Below are 14,053 nucleotides of genomic sequence, written 5' to 3' on the forward strand. Positions count from 1 at the left end.
CCGACACGGACATGCTCAAGCATTCTCTTCTTTAAAAAAGTGACAAAATAACTATGTGGAAGTAATAGGGATTCAGGAACATTAGCACTAAAAGGTTTTTTTTTAAAATATGTTCAATTGAATACCGTCATTTTGTTGATTGTGATTTTTTTTTTAATTTTGGATTGTCGCACCCTCCAGGGGGACCCTCCTTTGCCCTGGGACGCCATTCACCTTGGCCTATTTAAGCATGAAGCAACTGCCTTGAGGTCGTATATTGTTGACAGAATTAAAAATTTGGTTGTCTACGTCTCATTACTCCACAATTATGGAGAACGAAAGCACTGTCGACGCTACAACACGGATGCGGCACCGATTTCTGTTCGAGGAACTTGGCTTTGTTAATGAAGAGATAGTGGCGTTGAATATGGGGGCCCCTGGGGAGGCAGCTCTGGTAGACTCACAAGAAATGTTGGCTAAAGCAACCGAAAAGAAACTGGTAAATATGACCCCAGAGAAATGTCATAAAAACTCATCGTCCTACTCAGTGTACTTTAAGTTTAGGAGTGATCAGCCCCTTTCCCAATGGTCTCACAATATATACTGTATGAAGCAAATTAAGTCTGTCTCATAAAAAATAATAATTATAAATAAAAAATTAATCAATTGATTAGTCAATTAATTGATTGATTGATTAAAAAACAGATTTAGTGTTGGACGGAAAAAGGTAACTTAATTATTTTTAATTGGTTTTTATGATTTTTATGGTTTTTATGAGATAATTTGATAGCTAAGATGACGGTGTGACTGAAATGCGCAGTACACCGCAATACAGCGCAACACAGCGCAATACACTTAAAAAATCAAATCCAGTTGCAATTACACTAAAGAAATGACCATTCCCAGCAAAGTACCAGTAGGGTGATATAAAAACAACCTATATTACTAGGTAAGTAATATCATTGATATAACTTAACAAATCAGCAAGACTTTTATATTGTCCGGTTGGCAGCCATGTTGGCTACTCGCCAACATGGCAGCTGACCAAACAATGAAAAAATTGTCAAGTTGTTTCAGCAATATTAATTACTATGTACTATATTTTGCTTTTATATCACCCTATTTTATTTGAGATTACCCTTTCCTGTGTTTACTTGCAACTGGACTTGTGTTATCAAGTGTATTGCACTGTGTTGCGCTGTATTGCAGTGTATTGCGCATTTCAGTCACACCCCTAAGATGAGGCCAGGAACACAATTTTTTAATTAACAGAATAATTTGTAAGTTTAAGCCATTTCAAATCTAAATGACATCACCATATCACTCAGTTTGGTCATCTGGTGATGGGCAGTCCTGTTTTTTAGTGTATGTTGGAAGACGGCCTTCCTTGTAGACCAATTAATATTCCTTTTGATGCAAACTACCTTGTTAAAGGCTGTAGACCAATTTTACTGACCATCTCCTTGTCTTTCAGGCTGCCCCCAGTTCCAGGTACTTGTTCCAGTATGGTCCCAGAGTAGGAGGAGATGATTACAGAGAAGAACTGGCCAAGTTCCTCAGCCACAATTATCAGGACTCTTTAGACAGGTGAGCTATACTAGCCCTAGAGGCTTGTTTCACAGGATACTTAAATTCCAAACATTGATCTAAATTTTTTAACTGTGCTTCCACAAATCATAAATAGCTAGGACTTAGTCCAATCAAAATGAAACACTGCATCTAGCTACTTTATAATAAGAAATACAGTCCTTTCTGTTACTGAAAGATAATAAAAACATTTCAGACAGTAAAAAACCTGTATACTGTCCTCATATATTTGCATACCTGTATATTTGGCATAGGGAAGACCTGGTCCTTACTGCAGGGGCAACACACGGCCTATCCCTGGTCACCACCCTTTTCTTCCAACCTGGTGACACCATCTTTGTAGAGGACCCAACCTACTTTATAGCCATTAACATGTTAAGAGAAGACTATGGAATGAATATTATATCAGGTAAAATAGTTAACTGTGGTCACATGGAGTGAGTACTGGACTGAACACAAATGTTATATGTTTGTTTTTCTGGTTATATGCCTATGTCAAGTTGATTCGGCAATAAACTATACTATACTATACTATACTATACTATACTATACTATACTATACTATACTATACTATACTATACTATACTATATACTGTACTGTACTGTACTGTACTGTACTGTACTGTACTGTACTGTACTGTACTGAAGTCAGCATGAGAGATACAATTATCAGTATATCCTGATGGTCTTGCAGTTTTCTATCAGTAATGTGCAAATTATCACTCTATTGTGTTATGAACTCAGAAATACAGATAAGTTTTTAAAACTACAATTTTTGAGATATTTATATTCTGTAGCTTATATTATCCCTTCAATGAGAGAAAACAATTTTAAGTTTTGGTTTAAGTTTTTCAGTAATCAGTTCTACCTTCTTTATAGCCATACACCAAGATAGAGACTTGAATGCACGAAACACAATCATACTGTAAACTATATACACACACAAAAAAAAATGCGTGTGAATTTTTTGAAATTCTTGTTGTTCTTTTAGTTCCCACTGATGAAAAAGGAACAAATGTTGAAGAGTTTGAAAAAATATTGAAAACTGAAAAAGAGAAGCATCGCCACAAAAGGGAATTGGGTCCCAAAAGACTGTTTTGGTCTATGTTGTACCTTATTCCAACATTCAACAACCCCACAGGGAGAGTAATGGCACCCGGTAAGTCAGGGACTGGTCAGGGAAGTGCTTTCTTGAGGATAAGTTTGGTTCCATCCCTAAAAACAGCTTTAAGCATTATTGAAATTATTGTGTCGACCAGCTTTTAGATTTTCACAAGATTGTTGAAAGCATTTTTAGAAAGTTTTTTTTTTAATATTGCTACATGTATGTTTTATTTAAAAAAAGAAGGTTTTGCTTTGAGAAGTGCATGGCTAGCACAATGACAAATATGTGAAGATCTGTTCATGTCCTTTCATATGCTTGAAGATCGCTGCATGTCCCTGATCAAGCTTGCCAGAAAACACGATTTGCTACTCATGTGTGATGATGTTTATAACTTGCTGACCTATGACCCTGCAGAGCCCCCGCCACAACGCCTACTGGCCTACGACAAGAAGTATGCAACCAATGCAAGCTTTTACAACAATCTTTGCCTGCTTAATTGCTAAGTTAATGAAATTTTATCTATAGCTGACTTTTATTTAAGCTTATTTCTTGATGAAAGTCACTGCAAATGCAGCAGCCATGGCTGGTACAACAAGTTTTTTTTATTACATTTTGAGATAAATAATACAAAATGTTTGATGAATGTTTATTATGTTTCAGAGTGGTTTAAATTTAAAAAAGCATCCATGGACATAAGTTATGAACTTGGGCTTCGTTCACATGCAATGTCTATTTTCTATTTTCTATTTTCTATTTTCGGTATGTCTTATGATCACGGTCTGTGCACTGAATATCCCGCCGCGTAATTACTGGCAGCGCGAGCCAGTTACTTATAGTAACTTATAGTAACTGGCTCGCGCTGCCAGTAATTACGCCGCGGGATATTCAGTGCACAGACCGTGGTCATAAGACATACCGAAAATAGAAAATAGAAAATAGAAAATAGACATTGCATGTGAACGAAGCCTTGGTCTTTATTCAGAATTTGAATTATTACAGGACCGATCCAGATTTCCAAGGTCATGTTATTTCTAATGGGACATTTTCAAAGATCTTTGCTCCTGGGGTCCGCGTGGGTTGGATTGAGGCATCTCCACGGATAGTAAATTTACTTAAAGAAAGGTAAGATATAAGACTGTGTGAAATGACACATTTAGCTTGAAGTCAGTTGTAAAACTTGTTCATTTTTAGGTTGGAGTTGAGACTTTTGATATTTGAAATTTCAAGAAAAAAATGAGGATAATTAAGAAGATGAGTGAGTAAAATATAATTAACAATAATGATAGTGCTGAAGTAGAGATGCAAGAATGATTTTAAATAATAATATTTTATTTGGGTCAACATAATTTAAAGTGGTCTTTATTGGCCATGCATGTACATGCATCAGTCAGCCTATAATGTATATATCATATTTCATGTGTGTCATTTATCTCTTGAAAGGAGTTGTGAATTATTTGGAATGGAGAAGATAAAGTATATAATTGTGTTTTGTTACAGTCACACATTACAAAGTGGAGGAGGTGTCAATCACTGTATGGCAGGTATATTGGCAGGTGCCATGGAAACGGGGATGATGTCACATCACCTAGAAATGTTGAAGATGAAATATGCAGTAGGGAACATTTGATATATAAAAAAGAGATAAAATATTTTAAATCAAAATGCATTATGAGCATGTCTTAGCCCTGGTGCATTTTTTTTTACTTGGGATTTTTGAAATTAGAGGTGTGCTGTCTCTTTGTTATGCTACCAATTATCACATTCACCTGTAATGACAATTAAATATGTCTTTCATGTGATGAGCTTTGTATGTAAATGTAAGCTTTTGGATTTAGATCTAGCTCTGAAGTAAAAATTGACATTAAAAAAAGTTTGGAAACTGATTAAAATGCATTAATAGCACTACACTACATACATAAATTGGCAAATTTATGTTTGTCATATTTTTTCAGAAAAACATGAAACAGGTGTGCAAAACATTGAAACATAAATTGCCAAAAGGAGTCGAGTTCAGTGAACCTAAGGTAGGGATGTCCTCAATCCCCAAATTATTCAAATCTGCATTTTATTATTGACACTTGTCACTTTTGATGACTTAGCAAACAGAAAAAATGGAAAATGTTTGGAGAATTAAAAAAAAATCAAAACATGCTGATTTGGGTCTGCTATAACTATTTTCTTCCATTTGGTCTCCACCCCCACCTCTTTGCCATGTGATTTTGTTCTTTAACTATTGACTATACCATTATGATAAAATTATTGAATCTTCAAATTTTTCACTGACACCCTGGTCTCTGATGACATTTCAGGGAGGCTATTTCATATGGCTGACACTTCCTGAGAGTGTGAATTGTGAGGAACTCGTTGAACTGTGCAAAAGGAAATACAGACTGGATTTCATGCCTGGATCATGGTTGGTCTCTTCTTAATACTTCTTATACAATTAGCAATTTTTCACATAGACTCCGCTTTAAGGAAAATTGCCTTAGTATGAAACTGAATTGACAAGGAAGTCAGTCATGTGAAAGACAACAAGGTTAAAGATGATTATTATATATTCTATTTGAAGTTCATCAATTTCAACTCCACCAGACCAGCATCAAGAAGCATACCCATTCAGACACATAAATATTCTTCTTCAATTGAATTCACAGGTTCCTAATTTTTTCTGTACACTTCACCTTATGTCAAGAACTAAAGACAAAAACAGATATTTAATTCTGCTCCATTTCAGTGCGTCACCTAATGCCAACTTCAAGAACTGTGCCAGGATATCTATAAGCTACTTTGAAGAAGAGGTGCTCCTGTCTGCAGCTGACAGGTTGTGTCAGGCTATGAAAGCATACATGGAGGGGGAGAGATAGGCAGTGTTGACAATGTTGACTTTGACCCCAGGTTCAGAGGGGCAGATGGAAGCTGTCCTCTGGGTCTCCTGGGAGGTGGTCAGAATTTTCAGGTTTACATTGATGAGTATTTAATTTTTCTGTTGGAAGACGATCAAAAATAGAGGATGGATCAACAGAGGTTATTTGAAAGACTCTCAAAAAGTATCTCTAGATCTGCCCTGAGGTTATGGAATGACCTGAGATATGGAACTGAACCTGAAGATTTCATTTGTCATTTTTTTATGCACTGCATAAATATTTGTTGTTGCCATATAGGTTTCAGGTAGCTGTTACAATGTGTTGTACCAGTGTTGCACAGAAGTGATTCTTGGTATTTATAGGATAAGCATTAATGATTAGTGATGATATGGGTGATGATATGGATAGAAAAATGCTAACTAAACTGTTGTTTTAGCATATTTCTGTTATTATAATGACACATACTTTATGGGTAAAACTTTACAGGATTGACAATAAAACTATCATAGGTATATGCAAAATATATGGAATTATTCTCCCCTTCCTGAAAAACTGTTCAATTTAATTTAATTCAATTTAATTCCCATCACCATTTTTGAGTAACCTTTTGAAATATCTTGTCTGCTACCAAACAGGCACAAAGACAAACCAAACCTAAAATAGATATAACCTTCTTTGATGGCAGCTGCATCTATGCATTGATGGTAAACCTGTATAAAACTTGAAAGAGGGGAATTGATTTACATGGGATCATTTACATGTTTACCATTTGAGATAAAAACTTGAAAATTTTATAAATATTGTTGAGATTTTATAAAAATTGTTGATAACATTTTGACAAAATGTTTTATATATTGCAAAATATATTTTTAAAATATTTTTCTGATAAGATCAAATTCTTTTAGTTTCTACAAAAAAGATTGTTAATTTTATAACAAATGCATATCTATTTTTTGTAGATATTGATTTGTTTTTGATTCTAAGATAATGTGTGCTATATTTAAATAACATTTTGATTGTAGTAATTATTTTGCTAATAATTTTCTGTGGGCAAAAGGTTAAAGGTGTCTAAAGTATGGTTGTAAACCTAATAAATTTGACAGAATTTAAGTCTAATGTATTATTTTATTGTCTGTGAGGGAAGAGGATGCGATTCATGAAGTACATTATGAGATTATGTCTTGAATATGATTAAAAAAGTTTTGAGTTCAAATTTCTTAGTGAGAAAAATAAAAAGATGAAACTCCAGTGCCTCAATATTTACATTTATTTAGCAACCCTTTGACAACTTTTTTAAACACAAAAATAAACCTATTTTACAAAATGGCTGTTATTAGTGAAAATGATGTACCTTGTTTTCAAAGTTTTAAAAATAGATAACCTTCTTACTAAATGCCATTTTAATAATGAACCTTTTTATGAGTGAATAAATACAACCTCTTATACTTCAGCTAGCACCAGATATTTCAACCTTTATAGCACGTCTGTAAAAAGAAAAACTTATAACCATCGGTAGTCAAAATTCTTTCAACCAAGTACCTGACTTGACAGACAAAATATTAAATGAACCCATAACTTCTAAAGGTGTCTTTTACAATTGTGATCATGTAATCATATGAACTGGATCAAAATTACATACTATTTCATTAAAACCAAAATTTTAAAGGTGCCTCATGGTCACCCAGTCTGTCAAATTTTAAAAGGTAAAATGCATCCATACTACCCAGTATTCCAGGTAATGAGAATGTCCCTCCAGAATGTTCTGTCCACCATCCAGAGGACTGTCGTAACTGCTTTGATCTAGAACTGTTACGATAAGTTGCAACAGGAATGCTCTCAGCAGTCATTTGATCACATTGTACGTAAAATTATGCATAATCTGTGGAACAAAATTTCCAGGCAGCTCCATGTCTTTCAAGAAAGTTTGTTTCATCTTCAAGAAGATGGTCTTATTCCACTTTGCTGTAGATGTTAACAGGAATGGTTTCAGCAGTTGCCTGAACACGGCAGTGGACATATAATAAGTATCTACATGTACACATATCATTACACATCAATCCTACATCACAGCTCTATAAACATCAACTACTGAAGTTTAACTATATACTGTTAAACACTGCCTTAGTTATCACCAATCCTGACCAATTTCATGTAGGTTGGAAAAGAGCAAAGCCTTTGCTTTACTTGCCTAAGCCATTTGACTTCGAGTGTATCAGTTTGCTTCAAATTTTTTCATTTAAAAATTGTTCATCTCATCACAAAATCTTTCAGCACTTTTGATCCATTGTTAAGAGTGGGAACTCTGAACAGACTCTTGTGGCTTTGTGACTTTCCCCATCCTATATCTATCATCATGAGGTACACAAAAATAAAAGCATTTTATAACAGACACTACCAAACATCCTACATAAAAAATAAAAATAACAGCTGTGAAAGTGGTAGGTTTTGAGATTTAATACTAAATAAAAGCTAAGTGTGTGAGTTGTTTCTTAGGATATACAAGTATGCCTTAAATTTGTATGGTATATTATCATACCCCCCCCCCCCCCCCCTTTTCTTCAAAGAGCAACAAAAGGTTAATTTTCATCATCGAAAAAACATTTATACAACAACATTACAACCTGTCAATCACAACATTTTACAAATATATGTTTAAATATTGACCTACATTGGGTATCATTTTCTAACTTTAAAAACTGTTTTATAATATTTACATTGTTCTAAATTGTTCAAATGCCCAACCTAAGTCGTTATTTACATTTTTAACTTAAAGCAATTGACCAAACCCCTCCTCAAATAAGACAGTATATAAATAAATATAACATTTATTGCACCATCCCCCATAAGATGATTTGGGAAAACGAAAGAGATATAATGACTTGTATGTTAGTTCATACAATCTAATGCATTTCAAGAAAACATTTCTTCAAGAAACTTCTCCCATTATTGCTATGCATTGCCCAATCTTCATTCAGTCAAATAATATAACAATGTGCAGTCAGAGAGTCAACGCTCAGCAGTATAAAATCTATAAACCGATCTTAGAAACACCATTCTGTAACAGTCAACAAGTTAAAAGAAAAAAAAAAATGCCTAGGGGCATCACTGAAGAAAATAATTTAGCTTTGCAAGTGTTGTTTGGTTTACTGTATCAGAACTACTATTGGGTAAAGGGGTAAAAGATGTCTGTCTCCGTTTCATGACTTTGTCTAGCAGAACTCAATGTTGGTGCTGTGTTGCTTTCAATATAATAGGAACTGTAATGAAAATATAAATACATATTTGTTATATATCAAATATATATATTTCCATGTTGGCAGTGCTCTGACTAATCTTTTCAAGAAGCCAAGTTATAGAATGATGAGAATTTTTCTTATATCATTTTCTCTGTTTCACCCGACTGCCATTGCACCTAAAGGTTTATCAGGGTTTTTTCACCTTTTTTTTTTTACTTTTGGATAAGCGTTTGGGCACAACAGCCCTTAGGTGAAATGAAGAAAATCATATAAAAAGTTATCATTATTCTATTTTACATCTATCTACATCAAGAGAAAATCTGATATCTTTATTATTTTATTTTATTTATTTATTATAATTTTTTTTTGAAAAAAAAATTGTATATATAGCTTTGAATTGACATTTTTTATGAATGAGCATTTCAGACAAGAAATTCAAAAGCTATGTACTTTTTCTATTCATTAAATTCAAAAATTAAAAATCCATTTAATGCTTCTCAATCAGTTTATTGATATTAGATGTGAATACCGTACTCACTGATTATGACAGCAAAGATGATCAGTATCACAATCATAACTATAATTTTCATCTGAAATTTAAAGAACATTTTGTCAAATATATGGCAAACAGTTGCCCATTGAAAATAGTTATGAGAATTTCTTTTAAATCATCTCACATCCTGACATATATTTTTTGGGAAATGACAGATACTGACTTAATGATAGGGAGCATCCAGATTGAGAAGAGCCGAGTGATAGAAAGGTCGCTACATAAATATGGCAGACCTACATGAAAGGAATACCGCTAATCCTGTAAGGGTCTCTCCATCTCTCACACGCCTCCCCACATGTCGTCCCTGCAGGGGCACAGTAATTAAATCTTGGCTCAATTCAACCGGTCGAGGGACAACACATGGTGAGGCATGTGAGAGGCGGAGAGACCATTACAGGGTTAGCGGTCTTCCTTTCATGTAAGTCAGTCATATTTTGGTTGCGGCCTTACTAGCACTCGGCTCTACTCGACCTGAATGGTCCCATAATGTTCATCATTCTAGGCCAGTCTCCTAATTCTGATCCAAAGCAAATACAATATTTCATTATACAAACTCTGTATAATTTTTATCAGAAAAAAAAGAAAAGACAGTTGCCATATTGGATTACAAGGCTAAGCACTTTTGGTATTAATGGACATTTTTCAAGACAAACTTTTTAATAATCATAAACGAAAATTATCAAACACAAGCCAAAAAACTTCATACCCTAAGCTAACGGTATGAAAGTTTTTTCGGCTTGTGTTTGATAATTTTCATTTATGATCCATCTACCAAGCTAATGAACATTTTAGCTCATAAACTTTTCAAGTTGTAAACTAGCAAAAAATGAAAAACTGAGGTTCTGAACAATAAGGGTCAATCATATAACCTTTGTTGTAGGGGAGTGCAACCAAACTGATTTCTGGGGCATCACTTCCTAACTACGTAATGTATCTCCTTATCTGTATACCCACCTTACAATTTTGCCACCACATGGCAGATCTGACATCTCTGGCTCTTGCTTGAAACAATCTGGAATTGCTGTTTAAGTGGTCTGCAACAGGGTACAATTAATATACAGTGTTGTATTAGAAAATAAATCCTATGACAATAAATCATATATGTGCACATATCCCTAGGCACGCATATCTCTGGACTGTAACATGGCAAGACCTTGCCATGCAGAGAGAATAAATACATGTATTTGTATCTTACATGGCACAAGCACACACTATAAAACCAAACAAACAGCACATTCGTTCCAATATGCAGAATCAACTTTTCACCCACATACAAACAAATATGTAGGGATGGAAAGCATCTTATCTATAACCCTTCAGCACAACTTTATGAAGACAAGATCAAAGAAATTTGAATACTGTAAATTTTTAGTCACTAATTTCACATTATTTCTTTAACTCTTACAGTTTGTTTATCACATACATAAAATCCATTTATCTTTGGTTAAAAAAGATAATCCCTTGTATATTATCATGTGCATGCCTTCAATTTTCATGAATCTACTAGTACATGTAGTAGCAAAAATTACCTGATTTGTCCTGCAGATCTTCAAGTCTTTCTCCCCTGTCCAGTACTTTGCCTATGTTACTCTTCATCACTCCCACCACATCATCTACTTGTTCTTGAACCCTGCCAAAAATTTTTCCCAAAAATTTACTTATTGAGTGAAAATATAAAGTAGCAGAAAGTCATCTATTAGTAACTGGCTCCAAGCTCTTGTCTAAAACCACCACAAAATGCTTACAACATTAACACTGGCAAAAGAAAATGGGTATTGTTTGGTTTTTTATAATGATTTAAAATAGCTAAAACAAAGAAGTGTAGAACCAACATCATCTTTACACAAAAGTATGCTCTTCTTAACTCTGCCGCACCTTCTTGTAGTTGGCATAGCAGGCTAATCCTGTTAGCAAGGCAATTTACTTCACTTGTCAGACTGCCATAAGATAACACTTAAATAAGGCCACTTCCTTTCTCACAATTTCTACCCAAGGTAAATTCATTGTCTCCATGGAGATTTAAAAAAATAATGTGTTAATCAGTTTTCCTTTCTGAAAGTGATAAAGTTACATAACAACATTATATCTAGCACTGAGCCAAGCAATGCTACCCTCATAAAAACCAGCTTCTGGACAAATGATCAAACAATGTGATCAAAATTTTGAAGATAACATTTAAAGCACTGAAAATCCTGCTTTCTTCTATTCCACAAAACCAGACCCCAATTTAAATATTTATGAACAAAAAGGAACTTTAGACTTTCAATACTACCAAGCAAAAACCTTTTATTCTAAATGCGTCCTACTTTGACTCCAGTAAAAATAAAACCAGCATAAATCTAAATTATTAATTCTGCTTGAACATTTATCCCATATAGCAGTCTTGTAGGACAGTTTTATTTTATTTAACTGCATTCCCACCTTTGTACTTTCTCATCTTTTAAGAGTCGCCCTGGTCTTGCATTGGGGCCTCTGGAAAAAATATTTTATTTTAAAAAGGAAACATTTAACTAAAATTGTCAAACTTGTAGATGTCAGTGTACAGATATGTGTAAATATGTATAAAGAACATTAGCAGCAAGCAGACATATTTCATTTTGAAATTGCAACACTAAATAAAAAATAATTAACAAATTTGTATACATGTTAATGTGTTTATATGTATTAATTTAGCAGCATGAGCAGCCAATATATTACTTCATCAAAGTAAATAATGATAATAAAATTGAAGATTTAAGGGTGGGGAGGGTGTTTATCAACTCTATCTTTTGGGTTGCCCTTTCCCCTTTTTTCACTGTAACATCCCTAGAGCAACATGCACTTCTACCATGTGAGCTATCACCCTGTTGTCATATGTCACTGAGCCATGCGAGCTATCACCCTGACAAGTTATTATGTTGCCATTGTAAACAAATGCAAATTCCATAAAAACTCACTTAAGAAAAAAGTCTTCCTGCTCATCATCAGAGTTTTCACCCAGTAGGCTAACCTAAAACAAAGAACAACTACTTCACTCAGAATATTTTTTAAGGTGCAGTTAAAACTGAATGAGCAACGTAAAAATGATACTAACTGTACACTTCTACTACTTAATGTTTTTACTCTGTCCTTTATACAAAGCATTACAATTATACTACACTTTTTAATATACCATACATAGTAAAAATGTCAATTTTCAGGAAATTTTGACAATTTTTTAACATAAAAGTCCAACTTGTACCAGTAATTGTGTAAATGATAAAATCATACTTTCTGGTACTTTTTTTTAACTTATAAGATTAAGCCTTGGTCAGTGCAAGCAGTCCACTAAAGTAATCAACCCAGTTACTCAATGCTGTTCAGTGAAAGATTTAACTCTTTAAAATCCTAACAGCAGTCATAACAGCAGTCTGTGTCATGACCAAACTAGACTAAGTATAGGAATCTAGTGGCCCACAGCAGAAACAATAGCCTGTTACTTAACAAATATAAGTTATAGTGGCCCACCATCAATTTTAATGCATTTGGTGTGAGGTCAGACATAACTTTGCAAAATACTGCATGATGCTATGAAAGAGGTTTTTCATGGTCTCTAAATAGGATGATTAAGTAGAATCATTTACCAAGACTAAATAACATCAGTTTTGTTATAAAAAGTTGTAATTTATTAAGCCAAAATTAATTTGGACTCACTGGAGCATGTACCAATATAAAAGACAGAACCGATACAGTGTATAATTCATTTTTTTTTAAATGAAAGAAAACACTTACTTTTTCAGAGTCTTTAGCTCTGGCCATGTCCGAGCTGTCAACAGTCCTCTTAAATTTAGGAGGCATGGTTGTGAGCCTGTGGCCTTATATAATAAATAAGGCAGCTGCTAGACCTACATGTATAACAATAATTCTTCTTTTAAACTGAGATGAACAGATTAGATCTGGGGGAATGATTACTCTGATTTCTCTGATACCTGATGCTTGGATCAGTTTAGTATGATTTTGCCATTATTTATTTATTTATTTTTATTTTATTTTATTTTACAAAATTGTTACTGGGCAAAATTAGCAAACAAAATATGAATTACAATGTAAAACTAGTACAGTAGCAATCGTGCGCAGTATCTTTTATGATCATCAACTAAGCAAATGGCATCAGCTCAGCTGACAAGGCCACATGCGCTGAAAATGATTTACAGTCGAATAAAAATGAAAAATGTAATGCATAATTTATGACAAGTGACATTGTTTTTATCTGCTCCAGGTTATCGAATATTAGCTGACAGACATAGTTAATGTTTAAGCAAATCAAGCAAAGTTTAAAAAGTTAAACACAAAGTTAAATGTCATGCATTTCATATAATTTTTTACTTCGCCACGATAACCTGAGAGACAGAATAATAATAATAAAGTAAAAAAATCGGCTTTTTGCATTTGAATATATGCAAAAAAAAAAAAAAAATGAAGGGTATCATTCCTTTAGTATTCTGTGCATGTAGTGTTAATTGAAACAGACGTAAATGGAATGAAAAATAGGTAACTAACAATAAGTTCTATATTTACCTGGGTCAGGAGATAAATACCTCCAGTCAAAAAAACGGAAATTCGACAGCAAGAATTTCTCTAGCAAACGGAGTACAGTTAAACAGTTGGTTAGACCTATAACGCGTGTAAATTTGAAACATCTATTTATATATCTATACTTGTAAAACACTTTTTAAATGAACTTTTACTGAGTGAGATTTTATCATAAAT

General features: G+C 33.7%; 2 protein-coding genes across 2 annotated transcripts; one reads left to right on the plus strand and one right to left on the minus strand.

Moving 5' to 3' along the window:
• Positions 1-48: 48 nt before the first annotated feature.
• Positions 49-6,784, plus strand: LOC106180780 (uncharacterized). Its single transcript, XM_087007654.1, has 10 exons — positions 49-478; positions 1,454-1,566; positions 1,821-1,975; positions 2,559-2,726; positions 2,994-3,123; positions 3,672-3,794; positions 4,170-4,284; positions 4,625-4,696; positions 4,982-5,085; positions 5,407-6,784. Exons 1-10 carry the CDS (start codon positions 308-310, stop codon positions 5,534-5,536), a joined length of 1,281 nt encoding a protein of 426 aa, XP_086863780.1. The 5' UTR covers positions 49-307; the 3' UTR covers positions 5,537-6,784.
• On the minus strand, positions 6,781-13,991 carry LOC106180781 (vesicle-associated membrane protein 4). Its single transcript, XM_013564907.3, has 8 exons — positions 13,862-13,991; positions 13,076-13,188; positions 12,262-12,314; positions 11,747-11,797; positions 10,855-10,955; positions 10,280-10,359; positions 9,311-9,362; positions 6,781-8,793 (listed from the first exon to the last, which is right to left on the minus strand). The coding sequence occupies exons 2-8, from the start codon at positions 13,139-13,141 to the stop codon at positions 8,756-8,758; spliced, it is 441 nt and encodes a 146-aa protein (XP_013420361.1). The 5' UTR covers positions 13,142-13,188; positions 13,862-13,991; the 3' UTR covers positions 6,781-8,755.
• Positions 13,992-14,053: the final 62 nt, after the last annotated feature.

This window comes from Lingula anatina, chromosome 3 (assembly GCF_051362555.1).
Source record: "Lingula anatina isolate TDL-2025a chromosome 3, LinAna3.0, whole genome shotgun sequence".
NCBI classification, from domain to species: Eukaryota; Metazoa; Brachiopoda; class Lingulata; order Lingulida; family Lingulidae; genus Lingula; species Lingula anatina.